At 39.6% G+C, this 20,252-nt stretch overlaps 1 protein-coding gene across 5 annotated transcripts in view; it reads left to right on the top strand.

Annotated features, from left to right (window-relative positions):
* The window catches only part of ROCK2 (Rho associated coiled-coil containing protein kinase 2), a 107,970-nt gene that overhangs the window by 38,423 nt on the left and 49,295 nt on the right, over positions 1-20,252 (top strand). For 3 of the 5 annotated variants that reach the window (XM_082306619.1, XM_082306618.1, XM_082306622.1), the window contains exons 2-3: positions 6,434-6,515; positions 16,712-16,812. In XM_082306619.1, coding sequence (XP_082162745.1) covers positions 6,434-6,515; positions 16,712-16,812 — 183 coding nt within the window. Of the gene's footprint in view, positions 1-6,433; positions 6,516-7,224; positions 7,398-16,711; positions 16,813-20,252 lie in introns of those variants that run through there. The other 2 variants (XM_082306620.1, XM_082306621.1) reach the window with 2 other exon arrangements.

Genomic DNA, 20,252 nt, shown 5'->3' with positions numbered 1-20,252 from the left:
GGCTTCTTACGTTTTCCAATTATTGCAGGATTATGAATTGTTTCCTGCAGGTACTAAGGAAGCAACTGATACCTCCTCTGGTCAATTGTGTTACTTTTTCGTCTTGAGTTTTACTTCTTTCTTTCTCATCATGAAAGTGAGGAATAAATCGAAGTAGCCAAAGCTGTTGTGACATCCTGTGGAGTTTATATGTAGATATCCATGTTAGACAGGTTCAGATAGCTATTTTAATTTCAGAAATTTTTATCAGCACAGCATGGCTTAATTTGGTGAGGGCTTCAGTGGGATTGCCTGGAATTAATGTTGAGCTGCTTATTTAGAAGCTACCATTGTTTTTCGCTATTACTGCCCCTTTTGTCAGAAACAACATAAACATTTACTTCCCCTATCTCCTGAACATTTCTTGCCTGTTTTTTCTTCAGTTCATTCAGGTCTGCAACAGTGCAAGCTGCTTGCTGGGAAAGCCACGCTCCATGTTGTTACCAGAGGTGGTCACTGCTGCCAGAGTGGCCAGGAACCCTTCTGGTGTAGGAGGGTGTTGCAAAAATATCTAGTTTGGACTTTTCTCTTGGAAAAAAACCTGTGGAGAATGTTCTAGCAAGTTTGCTGTGAGCAAAAGCTTTTAATGGGGGCAGAGCTGTCTTTGCCAACAGTGCGTTTGTTTGGAAGCTGCTATTTTTGGCCTGTTAGCTTCTGAGCCTTTTGTAATAGCAGAAAGAGGAAGCGAACAGTGAAATCACTTTAATAACATATTTCCTGGTTGGAGTGACTTATCTGTGAGCCCTAGACAGAGGAGATGTCATTTCCTGGATTGCTTCTCTTCAGTTTGAACGGTCTGTTTTACTGTGTAATCTTTTGACCCAACTTCTTAATTGTAGTGCAATTTTCATGTTAAGTAATGTAAACTAGGCCTTTTAATGAAAATGTAAAGCTTTAAGGAAGCACCTTTTGACAAAATGCTAATGTGCAAGACAAGTCTTTCATAAACTACATGTTGATATGAACTTGAAAACCCTTACCTTAAAATTACATTCAAGAGCTCAAAATCCTGTATTTAAAAGACTGATAATAAGGTTTGTTCATGGGGATAAAAAAAAATTGTCACTTTTTCTATTCTTCATGATATTGATACTACTACACGATACTCCCTTTGACGCCAACTGTAGCTGACTGTCCTCAAGAGTTAGGACTCTTCCAAATAGTTAAGAACAGGCAGTTGCACTGTTCTCAAATTTCTGTTCATTAATAGCTACTTGTGAAAATTGTTACCAGAAATCCATGAAAAGGAGACAGAAAGAGCTAAAAAAAATTAGCTGCAAATATGGTTCTCAGTTTTTGTAGCCTACAAAAAGGTTGTGGAAGTGGGATGACACAGGGGAAAAACCAGTGACATCTGAAATGATAACATACAGCTCAATTTAAATTGGAAGTTATGGTTGTTTTGGACCTTGTAATCCAACTTTACTAAAATTATTGTTGGGAGTTATAACTATTATTTTCCCTGACTTTGTGTATGAGTAGAACACACTATAAATGTTTTACTTGGTCAACCTCTAAAATATCTTTGCATGAAAAGCATTAAAATATCAGGTGACCTCGCTTCTTTCATTGATTTGTGTTAGCACAGAGTGCTTTTACATCTCCCTTAAAATGTCTACCCGGTTGTTAGTGATCATTAAAATACTGTTTCAACAGCAATGAAAGAAGAATGTAGAAGAAGTGATAAATAAGGTATTAGACTGTGAAGAGAGAAATAGAGTAAGAAGGTACTCAGAGCTCTAGAGAACTATTTTATTTTTTAATCTGTGCAGTAGAAACGAGAACTGCAATTAATCAGAAAAAATATGCTCAGGACCAATTGTGAAATTCTAATTGTATTAAGGGATTCTAAAGAGTAAGAAGGACTCTCGCTTTGATACTGTAAATTGATACTACAGTCATATATTAATGCAGTTATATTGCAAATATATTAGTGAAAGCATAGCTTCGAGTCCTATTTGATGTTGGAGTTAGGTGTTGTGTGTAGACTACCAGTTAATTGGAATTGAGACTTCATTGTGCTAGGTAAAATCATAAAGGATGGCCCTGCTGTTCTCCATCAGGGCATTCGGAATGGTCTTTTCCTTCATGTCGCAAGGTGAAGACCCATATTTCTGCTGACATACTGTGCTACAGAATGAGATATCCTTTTTTGGAAGGCAATGTTTGCTAAATAAAGAGTTTGGTATTACAGATTCTATTACGTTATTTTGCAGGAAGTCACCTCAAGTTAGAGTACTTTCCGTTGGATTTGTCCAGGTTTTCGGGCAGTTCCTGTGCAATTAATGCAGTGACTAATCCATAAGTATTTAACAACTTTGGTTTAGTTTTATTGTATCTTTCGTAAAAATGTCATCAAATTTAAGAATTAGGTACTAAGTCTTCTGCCCCTCTGAAAGATGAGTACGATGTCCTAGTGCATCACTCCTTTATCTTTAACGGGTCTTGCAGGAACAGTTATGGTCAAGGCTAAAATGATGCTTATAAATACTGTTCTGAAACTAACAGTTGGTACTGAGTCTTCTTTATTGATTTCCCTTTTTGTTTATTAACACTGTTTTATGTTTGTTTTTGTAAGGAAGTTCTAAAATGTGATGAGTAAGACCTTCATGACACAGTTCATGTTACATAGATTCAAGAGTAAAATTCTACCTTTTCTCTGTGCAGCAGTGGATATATTTTAGGTGTTACATCACAGAATGGTTGAGGTTGGCAAAGACCTCTTGAGATCATCTAGTCCAGCCCCCTGCTCAATGCAGGGTCAGCTAGTGTAGGTTGCCCAGGACCGCGTCCAGTCAGGTTTTGAATATCTCCACTGATGGAGACTCCACAGATTCTCTGGGCAACCTGAGTGCTTGACCACCCTCCCAGGAAAAACGTGTTGTGTTCAGATGGAATTTCATGCGTTTTACCTTGTGCCCATTGTCTCTTGTCCTGTCAGTGAGCACTACCTTTCCTTCATTCCCTCCCATCAGGTACTTACTTATATTGATGAGATCCACTGCCCTGAGTTTTCTCTTCTCCGGGCTGAAGAGTCCCAGCTCTCTGAGTCTTTCCTCTTCCAAGAAATGCTCCAGTGCCTTAATTTTCATGGCCCTTTGCTGGATTCGCTCCAGTAAGTCCCTTCTTTTCTTGGTTTGGGTAGCCTAGGCGTGGACACTGCGCTCCAGGTGTGGCCTCACCAGTGCCGAGGAGGGATCACCTCCCTTTACCTGCTGACAGTGCTTTCCCTAATGTAGCCCAGGATGTTGTTGGCCTTTTTCCTGTGAGGGTGCATTGCTGGGTCATGGTCAGCTTATTGTCTACCAGGACCCTCAGGTCCTTCTTTACAAAGCTGCTTTCCAGCTTGTCAGGCCCCACCCTGCACCTGGTGCCTGGGGTTATTCCTCCCCAGATGCAGAACTTGGCATTTCCCCTGGTTGAACTTTGTGACATTCCTCTCTGTCTAGTTCTCCAGCCTGTCAAGGTCCCTTTGAATAGCAGCAGGATCCTCTGGTGTGTCAGCCGCTCCCCCTAGTTTTGTATTGTCTGCAGGGTGCAGCAGGTGTAATGAAGGTAATGAAGATATTAAACAGTACCGGCCCCAGTGTTGAGTGCTGGGGTGCACTACTAGTGACTGGCTTCCAACTGGACTTTGTGCCACTGATGACAGTCTTCTGGGGCTAGTCTTTCAGCCAATTTTTAATCCACTTCATTTGTCTAATCCGTACTTTGTCAGCTTGTCTATGATGATGTTATGGAAGACAGAAGTCTTACCAACATTGAGGTAAACAGCATGCATTGCTCTCTCCTTGTTCACCACTCTAGTCACCTCATCACAGAAGGCTATCAGCTTGTCAGTCATGATTGCTCGTTCTTAAATCCATGCTGACTACTCCCAGTTGCCTTCTTATCCTTTGTGTGTTTGGAAATGGTTTTCAGGAGCATTTTTTCCATCAGTTTCTCAGGGATCAAGGTGAGGCTGGCCTGCCTGCAGTTTTCTGGATCTTCCTTCTTTCCCTTCTTGAAGACAGCAGTGATGTTTGCTCTTTTCCAGTCTTCAGGAACCTGTCCCTGTTGCCATTACCTATCAGAGATTGAGAGTGGCCTCTCAATGACATCAGCCACGTCCCTCAGCACTCGTGGGTGCATCCTATTAGGGACCATGGACTTCTGTATGTCCAGTTTGTTTAAGTGCTCCTAGTTCTGGAGCACTTGGTCCTGGCACCTGGTCCTCCTCCACCAAGTGTAAGTCTTCCTAGCTTCAGACTTTCTGTCTGATCTGAGGTGCCTGGGATTCCTGAAGGCTGGTCTTACCAGTAAATGCTGAGCCAAAGAAGACATTGAGTGCCTTTGCCTTTTGCATGTCCTTTGTCACCAGCTCCCCTGCCCCATAGCAACAGGCCCATATATTCCCCAGTCTTTCTTTTGCTGCTTATGTATGTGTAGAACCCTTTCTTGATGCCCTTCACACCCTTCACCAGATTGACCTCCAGGTCAGTTCTGGCTTTCCTAACCCCTACCCCTGCATGATCAGACAGCAGTTGTCCTCCTCCTGGGTCACTTGCCCCTTCTTCCACCTCTTGTGCACTTCCTTTTTATGTCTGAGTTCAGTGAGGAGCTCCTTACTCATCCATGCAGGCCTCCTGCCACCTTTGCTTAATTTCCTACTTGTCCGAATGGACTTTTCTGAAGTTTTATGCTTTATGCAATGTTTTAATGCATCTGTGAGGCTCTGATATTTTATAATAGTTATGTCAAATATAATGGATGCAATCCTCTTGTAACAGATGATCCTAGTGAGATGCTAATGATGTTTCCCTGTCAATTTAAAAAGAATAGTAAGGCAAGCTTGTATTCTGTGGCCTTTAGTAGAGGGAAATCATCTGCGTAGGAAATCACACGAATACACCTTGGATTATTCCTCCCCAGATGCAGGACTTGGGATTTCCCCTTGTTGAACTTTGTGATATTCTTCTCTGTCCACTTCTCTAGCCTGTCAAGAATGCCTTTGAATGGGCATTTCTTGAGCAAGTTCTGTTTACCGTATGACTGCTACTGATACTTCCCAAGACACTTTCATTTGTTAGGAGGTAAAAAAAATAAATGGTAATCAAATCTCTTAATTTTGAAAATGTGCTTAATCATTAATGGATTTTGTGGTGAAAAGCACCATCTCCAGAGATGAGGTAGTCTTATTTGTGTATGTGCATGTTTAGGACAGTCTGGCATTCAAAATTTATTTAATAATCTTGGGCTTTGCCTTTAACTCTATCCAGGTAGTTAGACTATTAGAATGAGTATAATAGTTGTAATGAGGTTTGCAACAGAAATGATCCCTTCCCAGATATATTAAAGAAACAAAAAATCAGCAGGTTCTTAGCTATAGCCTCAGTTATGAAGAAGACTGAAAAGCTGTCTAGTTCTGTTGGCTGCCTATTAATAAATGTGATGTGGTCTCTGACTTAAATCTCTGTGATGCCCTGTCAAGGCTCAAAAACCTGAAGAAACAATCTCAGGATTTTGTTCTTAGGGCAATGAACAAAACTGCCAGTTCAGGCAGATCACTGGAGATTCTGAGTATGAACGGAGTCTCTGGCTCTTCTTAGTATCTGAAACTAGTTTTGTTTTTGTTTGTCCTTGTGTAACTGGAAAGGGCTGTGTGTTTTGAGGACTAATTTTTTAAGATTTTGTAGGTTGCTGAAAGGTGGAATTGAGTTAAGTCTTGTAACAGGCGTTGAAAATACTATTTTTAGTTTAGATTTTGGTGATCTCATCCCTTGACATTTTAAGACGTCTCAGTTGTTTTCTGTGGAGGAATTGATAATTGGTAGCAGAAAGGCATGTAGAGTTCTGGCTTGTCTTCTGTTGAGTCACTTAGAAAAAGTAATCTAGTCTTGTGAGCTTGAATTATGTGGTGAATTGTCTTCTTAAGTTTAGGTCATGTCTTGCTTCCAAGAGGAAAAATGTGCACTTGGTTTTTGAATATCCAGAATGAAAAGGTAGAGAGAATGTGATCAAAGCACTTACACGGATAATACTAACATAAAGTTTTTAAATATGTAGGAAAAGTGTAATGGAAATAAGAAAAACAGATTGAACTGAGTATCGTAAATCAGTGTTTAATGAGTAAGATTACTTACTGGTTAAGATTAAAACTACTACTCCAGTTTAAGTCCCAGGGCCACTAATGTAATGTATCTGTACTGTTTATAGACCAACTTGGAGCCAGTCAGTGTGTGTTAGCTCCTCTGCGGTGACTGGTTTATAAACATATTTGAGAGCTTGTTTGATTTGCCTGCTAGGAATGTAATGCATGCTTGAATAATGTATAAACAGTCTTGGTGTAGTAGTTTTAAGAAAGTTGTTAATTATGATTTCAGTACTTAATTAACTTCTTTTTATTTCTTTTCAGGATGGCTTGAATTCTTTGGTCCTTGATCTGGATTATCCAGCGCTGAGGAAGAACAAGAACATCGATAATTTCTTAAATAGATGTAAGTTAGAAGTGGCCCTTAAACAATGACATTGTTGTGATCTCAGTCATAGGAAGCTGAGTGGTCAGAAATGCATTGCTGATTTTCATTTTACTAATTTTTGTAACTCTGAGCTTCTATATTCGGAAGGCTTTGGAGGACCATTTATTACAGAGAGGTTTCATTTTGGGGAGTCATTGTATTGCTGAAAATATGTTGGAAAACACCAGCTGTAGATTGTAATTTTTCCAACTACAGTTGAAAAAATCCTTTTATGTTAATTTTTTATCTTAAGTATGTGCTGCAACATAATTTGCAAAGCATATCTCAGTTATTATTCTTTAGGAATTAATTACTCAAAATGTCAACATTGTATATACATTCTTATTTAACGTAACAGAGAAGCTTTCTGTTGATTTTTAAAACTAAATTATTGTACCTTAAAATCTGTTGGTACATTTTTGAACCTTTGTGTAAATGTTTGTGATTCTCCCCAAATTAATTGTAGACAGGATCTTGGAGTTTATTGTTCATATGAGAATGTAAGACTGTTACATCAGAGTAGCTGTATTTTGTCTTTTTAAAGTGTTTTCTATCATGTAGATAAAATTATTTTTTTTTTTCTTGTAAAAATAGTGGATTATTTGCTTTAAAATGTTGAGTAAGCCTTCTTGGAACAGCTGTGTTTTGTAGTGAGCCTATTTTGAGATTTTTATTTTTTTTTTTTTAGAAAACCTTTTCTACTGCATATGTCAAGGTTACAGTGGATGCAGTCTTATCAGCCACTCCTCTTTTGATTCTTTACTGGTAGAGCTATGTGTGTCTGCCCTTTGTTGCTCTGGGACTCCTTTGAATATCCACTCATGCTCCTCAGTTAAATGGTGGCTGGTGTAGTCATTCGTGGTGAGTTCTTAAGTTTGGGATTCAGTGCTTCTCCGTGAAGTTTAGCAGAGCCCCATGGCTGGACATACAGCTTTACAGTTGCCGGTAAAGTCTCATTTGGAGAAGTCACTGAAAACAGAATAAATAAGAAACAGCAGATGAGGAAGGAGAGACATACCATGGGATTTTTCTCAGTTTGAGCTCAAAGGAATTGAAGCAGATATTTATGAAAGAAAGGATCAGGAAAAGCATTTTAAGTAATTTTGTTACCTGCAACTGTACATCGTGTGATGTGAGGGAAAAGCCCTATCTACAGCAAATATGAAAATGATGTAAATGACAGTATCAGTAACTTTTATGAGCTGTTGATATTCGCCTTTACGCTACAATACTGTTGTTGCAGTAGGACAAAATTAGAAACCTTTTTCTAATCAGAAGACCAGTATGTTCTGGTATCTGGCTATTAAAAATAGCAACTATGGGCAAACAGTTTAACCTTGGAAACAGGTTTTTGGGGTTTTTTTTCTGCAGCCCCTGAGCATTCTTGCTTTCTGTCTTCCCTTTTCTGAAGGCTCTTGCTCCTTCTCCTACTCCAGCTTCTCTCCTGTTGTTGTAGTAAATATTGTTAAGCATCTGATGTGGCCTGTAGACTACCAGCAATGGCAGAAACCCCAAAATATACTTTGGTTCACAATTTTATTACTGCCTTTTTTTTTTTTTTTAAATCAGCTGACAGTTTACAGTTGAAATAACCAGATAGATACTGAGATGCATTACAAAGAAATTCACAGTAGTTAATTCAGAGTTTTCAGGGGTGCACTTCATCCTTACCTGTTGAACTTCAAAAAAAGCATGTAAGAGCTGACTGTTTTGGCTCCCATATTGTGAGGCCATGCATCTCTTTGAAGAATCACCCATGTAACTTCTCTCCTGTTTCCATACTGCCTGGGAGAGAATGAAAAATAGTGCTGCATATCTTCTGATTTACACTTTTTAAAAAAAGTATTTCCGAAATGAGAATTTCGTAAACATTTGAAGCTGGTAATATTTTGGCAATGCAGCTGAAAGAATCAGTCCTACCACAACGATCTGTTTCAAAGTCCTTTCTGACACAGGTGTTTGTTTGGTTTGTTATCAGCCAGATTGGGGAACTGAGCAGAATTACTGCAAAGAGTGGGGTGGTTCGTTTGCTTGTTTCTTGTTACTAAAGCTAGTCAGGCAAAAGAACAGCAAAGACCAGTTTCTGATTTTTGTATTGCTTCACCGGTATTTGTGCCAGCACAAAGGGAGCTGCTCGGGTGCAGGAAAAAACAGGAGGACAATTGGGTTCTTATTGGCATTGCCATTTTATGCAATTTAAAGTTGCTGAACCCATAGCTCATGTCTTTTTGGAAACTGTTCTGAGGGTAGCAAGTATCAGTGGAAAGGAGGAGCGTCCACGTGCTTACTGAAGCCCCTCGCTAGCATGGACTTGGAAGAATAGTATTAAGAATTTATGCAACAGTAAGTTGTTGCTCTCTAAGGTTAGGGAGCAGTGAGTTCTTGTCTCTTCTGCTTTTCCTTGGCATCTGAAGAGCTGTAGCAAATGCCTAGATGAGAATTACTGTCAAAAGGTTCTGACAGACTCTGATGAGCGCTCTGTGCCGGGGGCCTGGAGCCTGCATCCCTCCTCGAGGCTTCCCGAGGCAACCGCGGAGAGGCGGCGGGGCCGTCCTGCGAGTTGGCGCTCTGTAGTGCAAGGTGAAGCAGCTGAGGCGGAGTTGTTTCTTATGATTGTTTTAATCCATATTACACAAATCTTCAAAAATTACGGAGAACACTGCAATAATCATCACGCTTTCAGTCAATTTAATCACTTAATTCTTCCACAGTAACACTTTGAGAAGGAAATTTTTTTTCTGCCATATTCCCAAGGGTTTGAATACACCCTACTTCAGACCTACTGCAAATTATTACTAATCAGGTTAATGTTTTATTAATAGCTTATTTTAATGCAAAAATGAAATAGTTTGCATCTCAGCTGAGACATTAATTGATTTTCAGCTCAACTCATAGTTTCAAGCTGAAACTCAACTGTTGTAACTCATTTCACAAAGCTACAATTTATTAATTGCCTGTACTGTAGGAGTTTGGTATATCCTGTTTCTGTGACCACTTTGCAGAAGCAGCCTCTTCATGTGTTTAATATGCAAGAAACTTTTTCATTGCCTGCTTTCCCTTACTATTGTGATTTCTTACCACTTTCTCCAAGGCGTTGAACCAAAGTAGAGCCTATATTTATCATAAGAGGCACATAAGTATCTCATATAAAAGTACAACCATTCCTTTCCAGTGTATTGCTTTAATCAACTTTTAGGATTCTAGTTAAATTGCTGCTTTTTTTGGAGTATTCATGGGACAGGAAAGCATAACGTAATATTTAATTCCCAAAACAATGAGAGGAATCTTACAGTCCTTTGAGAGCAAAAGCTAGCTTGCTTTCCGGCATGGGCTTGGTGTAAAAGCTCTTTCTTGGTCTTTTCTTTTCCTGTTCTGTCAGCTAGGCTATGACAGCGGGTTGAGTAAATTCTTCCAAGTCACTTTTTCTGCCATCTGAGATTTGCCAAGTGTTAAATCATGTCTTAGTGGCTTGTGCCTTTTTTGGTGGTCTCCCTGCAGGTACTACACAGCCTGGTAGCTGCTTTAAGTTCTGGGAGCAGAAAGTTAAATAATTAAGCAACAGTTTTAAGCAACAGTTAAAAATATTTAATGATTTATAATATTTTCATCAGGAATAGAAAGGCATGAAGAATGGATTTTGAGGAAGTCCAGACAGCAGCACAGGGAGTGGTGCCATCAGCAGGCCCGGTACAATCCAGAAGCCTGGACTCCCTAAACGGATCAGTGACTTCCTATGCATTAGCCAGCGTCACTCAAAAGTTGGAAACCTCTATTGTTAAAATGATTTGGTGATGTTTTTTGAGGCTGGCAAACTTCTAGAGTGTAATGGCGATGGACATATTTACAGTAGAAGCAGCTTTTAGTACAGGTGTGTCACTCGTGCAGTAGCTTTGCTAACCCCCTGAATAAACTTCCTGGAAACTTGCTTTTGCCATTTTCCTCTCCAAACAGACACAGCTTACTTAGAAGATTTATCTGTTAAGATGAACTTCTTGCAAAAGTAACAGTTCTGGTTCCTTCCGTTACGTTTTGTTATGTCGCTTGAAGTTGCTGAATCATACGGCAGCCATGCAGTTACCAACAGAAATGCGTTATCTGGCATGGCGTTAATGCCTGTCATGACTGTAATTCTCTCTGCTCCATACTTCCTGTCAGCGACACAGACGAAATGTCAGATGCCATGAAGAATCTTAGAAATTTAGTGCTCTGCAGATCTTACATTGAGTTAATGAGCTAATTGCCCCTCTGTTTTTCTCTTGGCTTTTTTAAGCCCCTCCTTGCCCGGTATTTGCAGTCACCTCGGCAGGTTGGGCTCCAGTTCCATTCCGCATGATAGTTGTTCTGGTAAGAGTAGCGATGGGAGAGGTATCAAACAAGCAACTTTTCCCAAGCAGAGCATGAATTATAGCCACAGTGTTTAAGACAGAACGTCTTACATGTATAAACAAGTTACATGTCAGTGTTATTAACCACTTTTCCATTTGGGTAGCTGGTAGATAAAAAGCAATTCAGTTCTGCCACCAGGCTTGCTTTCACTAAGTCAGGGATGTGTCCTCTGCAAGTCAGAGTACTGCTGCTTTCTGTTGCCCTATCTTCTGCTTCTTTCTTCTATGCAAGATAAAATACTTCTTGTGTCCCCCTTCCCTTTTTCTGGAGGGGGAAATGCTAGCCTGTCTGAAGCTTCTGCTGCTTCTGCAAGGTCTCCAGCAGCTTCTTGTTCCTTACACACCTTTGACCAGATACTATGTATGTGCTCCTAATAACTTCAGTCTTTCTGTTGTGCTTTGTGTTTGTTTTTGGGCGGGTGTGGGATTGCAGCACTTCCTGGCTGTACTTCAGCTTAACTTCTGGCTAGACTTTTGCCTAGGGCAGCAACTTTTGACTTAATGTACTCCATAGAGGCACTCATTGACTGACTGTGTCTGGTCTGCGGGGATAAAATTGCACTCCCTTGCATTTTTATTCCTCTCATATACACACCCCAGAACTGCCTGATACACATTCTTTTTAACGTTTAAGAAAATAACCTGGATATGAGCTTTTTTTTTTTCCCCCTAAAAAGCGGGAAAGCTTGGTTTTCTCCTCCTCCCCACCCCCCTTTACTCTTCTAGTCAGGTATTTATTCCATTTTCACAAGCACTTGTAACCTTCAGCCACATTCTTGCTGCCAGCTGTCAGTGACTGATCCAAACACTCTGCCCTTTCAGAAAGTGAAGCTTCATTTGTTTAAAGGTTATAGTGCCATTTTCAAGTAGTAAATCAAAAGCTGTCTTTAAACACTCATGCTATCCGGCATTCCTGGTTCTTCCTGTGTTAAAGAAGAAACCTGAGTCATAGGTGATGACGTTCTCACATTTTAAGACTTTTTAGTCAAATGTCACAATATTTTTACAAGATTCCATTATATTCTGGGGCTGGGCAGTACATCTAATGTCTGCCTTTAAACCTGACATTTTTCTTTTGCTGGGCTTCGTGCTGTTGCCAATTCATGAGGCTGTAAGATACAATCTGTGATATCTGTGCATACAGATACCACAAATGTACGAACTCATCTGTGTGATACCTTCTGAAAATTCAGTCCTCTAGTAAAAGGATAGTGTTGGAAAGGTCTCCAGCACCTTGAATTAGATCGTGTTATGCGATATATGAACCGAATCATATGATCCAGCATGTTGCAATTATGACATTGCTTTAGGGTTTCTCTGAGCTTGCCTTCTTGCAGCCCGTTTCTTTCAGGTTAGTTCCATGCTTTGCTTATCTGTTCTATGTCTGTAAAATTTTATGACAAAATAGACGATCCATCTGTATAACTGATACCTCCACAACACCTCCATCCCTCGATGATGATGATTATTTTTAACTAAGATTATTAAATCTTTTAGTAGAGCAAGGAGGATTTCTCCATCCTCAGCATTTCACAGGGAGGATAAAACTGGTAACTCCTCAGTTGGTATCTCATTTGCTTTCTTCATATATTGTTGGGTTTTTCATTGCTTAACTCCAGTGTTTAATGCTTAAACAGTTTCACTGGAGCTGTATTAAAATGGTTTATAATGTCTGTATTATAACACAGAAGTATTCGTGTGAGTTTCTAACCAATAACGGAGCTATGTAAAACTACACCCTACTCTTTCAACATGTTTAAATCCCTGCCATCTCAGCTCACACCTCTGAGAACATTTGAAACATCTCAGAAACGTTTGAAAATACATTCATGTGATTCCCCTCCTTCGTGAGATGTAACATTGTGTTCAAACATGTAATCGCACATTCTCTCTGACTTGAAATTCACTGCTATTCCTTAGCAACTGCTGCTTCCTGTGAGTTTGCATATGTCCTTCTTGTCTTGTGCCAAAGCTTCTGATTTGCAATTAAGTAAGCTTCCAAGCACAGTCTTCGCTTTTCAAACTACAAAATGAGTTCACATCATGAACAAAATAATAAACTTGGTGCGGGTGAAGCCCTGTTGCTGTCCTGTGCTTCCTGTCTAAGCTTTCAGGATTCACTGTAGAAAACAGCCTCAGCATTCTCTCGACTCCTTTTCCTGGATTACTTCACAGTCTTAATGGTACACTGAATGTAGCAAATTTGTCTACTTCTGCAGTTTTAATTGCCTCCATCCTTACAGCTTTACTAGCAGACTCTTCCCTGATTATTCTTCACTTTTTTTTTTCCTTTAAATCTCTCCCCTTCCTCTTCACACCTAATCTTTTCCTCAGAAGAAATTTTTAGTTGCACTTTTGTGTTCCGCAGGTTAGGAAGGACCTCTGGAGGTCAGCTGGTCCAACTCTCTGCTCAAAGCCAAACCAGTTTTGATGTTAGATCAGGTTGTTCACGTCCTTGTGCAGTTGAATTCTGAAAATTTCCAAAGACAGAGGTTTTGCAGCTCTGCCAGACAGTCTGCTCCCTTCCCCAATTCTAGGGATTCTTTTACTACAAAGTAGGATTTCTGGTGTTCCAACTTGCCTGTTGTCTCTTGTCCTTTCACTTTGCATCTCTTAAAAGAAAAACCTCCTTTCAACCTCTGTTGAGGCCAACCATTTAGACTTCCTTAAGCTGAAAAATTCCAGTTCTCTCAGCTTCTCTATGAGCATCACGTGGTCCCACCCTCTAAAGCATCTTGGTGGCCTTCCATTAAGCTAGGGAATGTTTTGATATTTTTCTTGCAATGAGGAGACCCAAACTAGACATAGCATTCCAGATGTGGTCTTACAAGTGGAAAACAGAGGGGAAAAATCACTTCCCTCTACCTGCTGGCTATGCATTTACCAACACAGCCTTGCATGCAGTCAGTGCAAAGGCTTGCTGCTCGTTGCTCTTTGTTCATCTTATTGTCCACCAGGGCTCTCAGGTCCTCTTTTCTCTAGCTGGTGAGTGCCATCCTGTACTGTTGTGTGGTGTCGTTCCATCCCAGGGACAGGACTCTGCATTTGCCTTTGGACTTTGTGAGGTTCCTGTCAGCTCATTTACCCATCCTGACTGTCCCTCTTAGGAGCAGCCCTGCCCTCGAGTGTATCAACTTTGAACTTTAAATCACCGACCATGACTCCAGCAAGTTTTCCACCCACCTTGTAATTTCTCTGTGCAATCCATGGTTTGCTGGTTTGGCTACAAAAATACTTTGAGATGCTGTGTTGAAAGTTGTGCTACAGTCAAGGAAAGGAAATGTTTACTCCTCTCCCCTTGTCCACCAAGACAGACATCTCCTCATGGAAGGCAATCTGGTTAAGGAAACAGTTTGTCCTTTTTAGATCCATTCTGAGTGTTCACATCCTTTCTTGTCCATCAAGTGCTTGGAAGTGGATTCCAGCAGGATTTGCTCCATGATCATCATGGGCAGTGAGGTTAGGCTGCTGTTCCAGCCTGCAGCTTTCTGGATTCTCCTTGTTGCCCTTCTAGAACAGAGACATGACATTTACCCTTTACGAGTCATCAGGAGCCTCCCCAAGTTGCCATGACCTTTCAAAGGTGATAGAGAACAGCCTGGTAATGGTGTTGACTGGCTCCTTCAGCACGCTCAGATGCATCTCATGGCCTGGTATATGTCAAGTTTGCTTTATTGGTCTTTAATTCTGCCTTCCCCCACTGTGATACTTCACTGCCCTACACCTTGCTGTTAGCTTCGGGGAGCTGGGAGGCCTGTGAGCAGAGCTTGCCAGTGAAGTCTGAGGCAAAAAAGGCATCGAGTACCTTGCTCTCCTCCAGGTCCTTTAGCACTCGATCCCCTATCCCATCAAGAGCAGCGGGCCCACATTTGCCTCATTCTTGCTTTTATTGCCAGTGTATTTATGAAGGCTCTTGTTTCCCTTCATAACCCTGGCTAGTTTCAGCTCCAGCTGAGCTTGGCTTTCCCAATTCCATCCTTGCATGCTTGGGAGATTCCTGCTGGGTAGCCCATCCCCACTTCATGTTCCAAACCTTTGCTTTTTGTGCTTGAGTTGAGGCAGAGGTTGCCCATTCAGCCAAACTGGCTCTCTGCCATGCCTGCTCGATTTCTAGCTAACTAGAACAGACTGTTCTTGTGCTATGAACATGTCATCTTTGAAGATCAACCCACTCTTCTACCCTCCACAGCAGCTTCCCACGGGATCCTGCCTGTGAGTTCCCTGAACAAGCTGTAGTCTGTTCTCCTGAAGTCCGAGGTCTGCTGTTTTCCTTCCTCAGTTCTCTCAGGGTCTTAAATTCCACCATCCCACAGTTGCTTCAGCCAAGGCTGCCACCAACTTTATCATCCCTGGCCAGTTCTTTCTTGTTTGCGAGTATTATATCAGAGTGCCTTCCTGATTGGGCTTGTTGCTCACTTGGGTCAAAAGAAAGGTTCTTGATGGTCAGGCATCTCCTGGGTTGCTCGTAGCCTGCCAGGTTGCTCTTCATGAATATGTAGGAATGGTTAAACTATTTACTAGATGTTCGTTATCATTAACTCCCTGCTGACAATGTCATCTTTAATGCCATACTGAATTAACTGTACCTCTGATGCTTTTTTTTTGCTGTACTCAGATCTGAGATCCTGCCTTTCTTAGGATCAAATTCCGTGATCTTTGATCCTAAACAGGGATCTCACAATATGCACCTCTAGTCCTCTCTGAATATAAGCATTCACAGCTCTTAATACAATTGCATGCTCTTCCCTGGTAGAGGTCTTGCTTCAGCCAACCTGTTCTGCTTTGTTTTGTTCTTCCTCTAAGCGTGTGTGGGGGCAGTGTCAAAGCTTGTCACGCTCAAGAAAGATTACCTCCAGTATTATGGATTCCATTCATTGCTCCCATTATCTTTTGTCCTTGTAATAAGAATAGATTTTTAAAATGCATTTAGCCAGGAATGCATTCACTAGCATGCTACATTTACAAAATTAAAAAGTCCAGGACATTGCATGTTTTTAGAATTTGTCAGAGGTCAGAATTTCACTGGTTTCCCTTACAGATTCCCACAACTTCCAACAAGAAAAATACTGAAAGACAGAGCTTATCTGCAGAATATTGCACCAGAGGATAGTTGAACAGAGCATTGTAGACCTAATTTTAAAAAGTGGAGAACTACATATGCTGCGAACACTAAAAAGCACTTTTGAGATTGCCAGCAGTTACATAAACATACGTAAACTTGTATTAATATTTCATACGGAATGAATGAGTGGATCTGAAGTCATATCCCTACATGATCTGAAGTTGCACACGAAGGTTATTAAGTTCTATTCCTCACCGTTTGGCTGCTGTTGAACCCTCCAGGTGTGTAGGAGCAGGTTGCACCTGCAGTGCTTTTGTGTGTACCAGGTACTTCACGCTCCTGCGTTACCAATGGAGTGTCAGTGGATCCTCGCAGCACAGCGGGTGGCAATGAATAGTTGTCTGAAAATTCAAGACAGGCATCTCTGGTTCTTTTCATTACCAGCATTTTCCTATAAGCTTGTGAATGATTATTAGAAGCGCGAAATGAGAGTCAGGAAAACCTAAAAGACATTTCAGTTGTTACAGCTAAAGGTAGATGGTTAATGGTTTCCAAACAATAATGAAAGGGGCTATTAATAGTGACTGCAGATTTCAAGAATTACCACGAAGGCTCTCAATTATTTAAATAAAAATAGGTTATTTTGACTCTAAATGAAAAATGTTAGAGAAAATTCTTGTATTCTGTTAATACATGCGTTATCACAACTTTGATTTGATTTGTTTTAGATGAGAAGATTGTGGAAAAAATCCGAGCTTTACAAATGAAAGCTGAAGACTATGATGTTGTTAAGGTGATTGGAAGAGGGGCTTTTGGAGAAGTGCAGCTGGTAAGAATGTAATGATTTAATGATTAGACAGATTTATGGCTCTAGCCAAAACCTTTCCCAGTCTTGCATGCTTTATATCTAAAAATGCATTCTTATAAAGAATAAGTGTTATTTTCATTGTATCGTGAGGTCATTTCTGTGCATAGCAAACAGTACATCCAAGTTTAAAACATGATGGATTGGAAGGGAAGGACTTGGGAAACAGTTTGCTATCCTTTGATCAAAACGGAAAAGGCAATGGCAATTCTAAATTTTTTTGGCCAAGCATCACTGTACAATAATATCTGAAACCTTCCTATGAAAGAACAAGCTAAGAGTGCAGAAAAAAAAATTTGTTTTGCTCTTACAATTGTGATGCTTGCATTGTATTTAACTGATATGACTCATGTAAGATTTTTAAAGACTCTTTTCTTAACACTGTTCACTCAACATTGTATCCTATATAGTATCTAATGTAAAAATGGGATTACTTTTTAAATTTATATTGCAGAGAAATTCTATTAAAAAAACCAATCAAAATACAGAAAGTAACTTAGTACATCATGCATAGTCTGCTTTTCATTTAATTTTGATTTTTTTCTGGACTTCTAAGTCGTACTGTGTGATAAATAGCACAAAAATGTGAACATATCTATAAGATGGAGTGATATGTCAGTTTTGAAATATGCTATGAATGTAAGCACCAAATAGAATCTGAGAATACAAACACCAGGGGCAAGTTATCAGGAGCTAACAGATAACTGCGTATCGGCTGATGCACAATAATTTTCTGTGTAAGTGTTTTCAGAGGAAGAGAGATGTGAAGCAAGTCAATGGAAAGGGGAGCAACTACTTTGCAGCAACTGAAGCTTGTTATCTTGTTACCACAAGGTAACAAGCATTACCCTTTTGCTTGTGCCTTTTGACATGGAACTGATATGTTACTGTTCTGTGCTAATTTTGCACTAGGAAGCTGGGAAAATCATATTGTCTTGTAACGTACAGCAATTTTGGAAAATACAAAGACGTTTTGGAGTTTTGTTGAGGAATGTGGCAAGATCTTAGCTCTGAAGTGCTTATAGGAGGTATACAACATATAATGGCAAGAAATTTATTACCCATTTATAAAATTATTTGTATTTTCCATATTAATATTGGTGAAATTGGTTGGAACTGGGGGAAAAAACCCTGCAACTAACCTAACGCTATTTGCGTGACACATGGGTAATTTGCAAATTTAGATGTAATTCATGTGGCAGTTAACAACATTTAATCAGCAATTTTTGTTCATTTGTTTCGTTTTCTAAGGCAACTTCATCCCAGTGTGGCTACATGAGAATGTAGCTCCCTCTTCCCTGTTTCTTTCTTGATCATTTGCACTTTTTTTTTTAATCCAGAAGAATTTATGAAGTATGGCAAGGAGCATTTCCAAAGATCCCCACTTTTGAGCAAGACTTTAAAGAATTAATATGTATTTTGCATATGCTTTTATATCGTTGCTGGCAAGAGATTAAAAAGAAACCCAAAACCTTCAACAGAACCTTACTTGAGAAGGGGATGCTGCAGGGAACTTTGTAAGAAAGCAGTCTACTCTTTATCTTTTCGCTGACAGTCATGTCAAATGGTTTGTTTTAAAGTCTTCTATTAGGCATTTTTATCATTATATAGATCCACTTACCATAGCTGGTAGAGATGCTTCTTTTTCATGCACTTGCATGGGAAGTCAGCAAAGAATCAAACTGTAAGGAGCAGAGTTTCTTGTCCATTTATTGGGGGAGGAAGATGAAAAAGAGAAGATCCCAACAGCAGAAGTCATGTGCATTTTTTGGATATCGCACTGATATATTTGCTGGAAGCATCCAAGAGAATTGTATTTTTAATGTGCTTCAAAAATAAAAATACGTTGTTTTCATGCATATATTTCTAAGAATTTAAGGGTTTTTCTAAATAATTTTCCTTTTCTTTTTAACATTTCATTTTAAATATAAGGTCTTAATTTGTTCTGGCTTAGAATGGAAACTTTTTTTCTTGATTCACTGTCATGCACAATTTAAATTCTAAAGTAGAGATGATTTTTCACATCTCACAGTGTACATACTGCAGTTAGGTAGTTTGAGGGGTCTGAAAACAAACTTTACTTCTCATTTGCCTCATCATTATAATGTAATGGTAAAATGCATACTAACTTGGTCATATAATGATGTTGTTTTGTTTTTTGTTGTTGTTATGTTGGTTCTTTTTTTTTATTCTTTAAATAAGCTCTTCGAGCCCCAAAATAAAAAAGCTAAGAATGCTTGGTACTGGATGGGAACTTCTGTGTGTTTGTATAGAGCTCTTCTGTACTTCATGCCAATTTCAGAGAACACTCCTTTTCTGGAGTGTAAAAATATAAGTAGAAATCATAATGTTATGTAGTCTTACAGCTAAAAAGCAGTGGGTTAATAAATACAGCTGTAGATCTGAACTAATATTAGCTGGTGATGAGGGCAGGCATGCCTAGATTTTTTGCCTCACAAGGTATGATACAAGTTTAAAGTATTGAGCTAAGCTATATCTATTTCTACTCCATTCAAAATGTTAACACCACAGTTGCAGATGATGGATTTGCAGTAATCAAAATATTTTGCAACACATTCTGTGATCAAAATAGAAATTTGCTTCAGTGGGGGCTAAATGCAGGAAGAACCATAAATAAAACATGATTAAGTACACGAGTTAAATGCATGAATGTCATGTTATCAGTGTGTGCCATTGTGCACAAATATTTGTTAAATATTTGTAATATTTAAATATAACAAGCCAAAAGATGAGTATGTTAACATAGCATAAAATAGCTCTGACCTCCTTCATTTAATTTTGTTTTCCCCAAGCTTTCTGCTCCAGCATAGCATTTTCTTGTGAAAGAAGTGTGTGTCGAGATCAGCTTTCTGGATTCTAGCAAGAAAGGAAAACACATTCTTTGCTGTTGTATTTTACAGCTACATTTTTTAAAAAAGCCTCGTGCGTGTCGTGTCCCACCCCCACCCCCCACCCCCCCCAATATTAAAAATTCAGTCCAGTAAAGAGAGATCAGATGACTCTGGTCCAAGCATCTGACTATGGTGGAAAAACAATTTCCTATAACTCCAGAAGTATTAAACTACTCTTGAGCTCTGGCCTCTGGCTTTGCTGGGTCTCTAGTGATGGGGAAAGCTAGGAAAATAATTGCCAGCTGCCATGCTTCTCTTATGCAGTGCCTTAAATAAAAGCGACTGGTGTCTAGGGCAGACAGAAAAATTGAATTATGGTGCTTAATATGTTATTTGTGGTTTATGCAGAAACAGTAATTTATGAAGGCACATCCTGAGTACCTCTTGTTTGTTTTCACTTGAGGAAAAATCCTCTTGATTTGAAATTGAGACATATCCTCAGTTCCTTCTCCCAGGTCTAATCACAAAGTACTGTAACGGTGCAGTGATACA

Source organism: Platalea leucorodia, assembly GCF_965183815.1.
Source record: "Platalea leucorodia genome assembly, chromosome: 3".
In the NCBI taxonomy this organism is placed as follows: Eukaryota; Metazoa; Chordata; class Aves; order Pelecaniformes; family Threskiornithidae; genus Platalea; species Platalea leucorodia.
The sequence above is the reverse complement of the archived record's forward strand: the minus strand, read 5'-3'. Positions and strand labels throughout refer to the sequence as shown.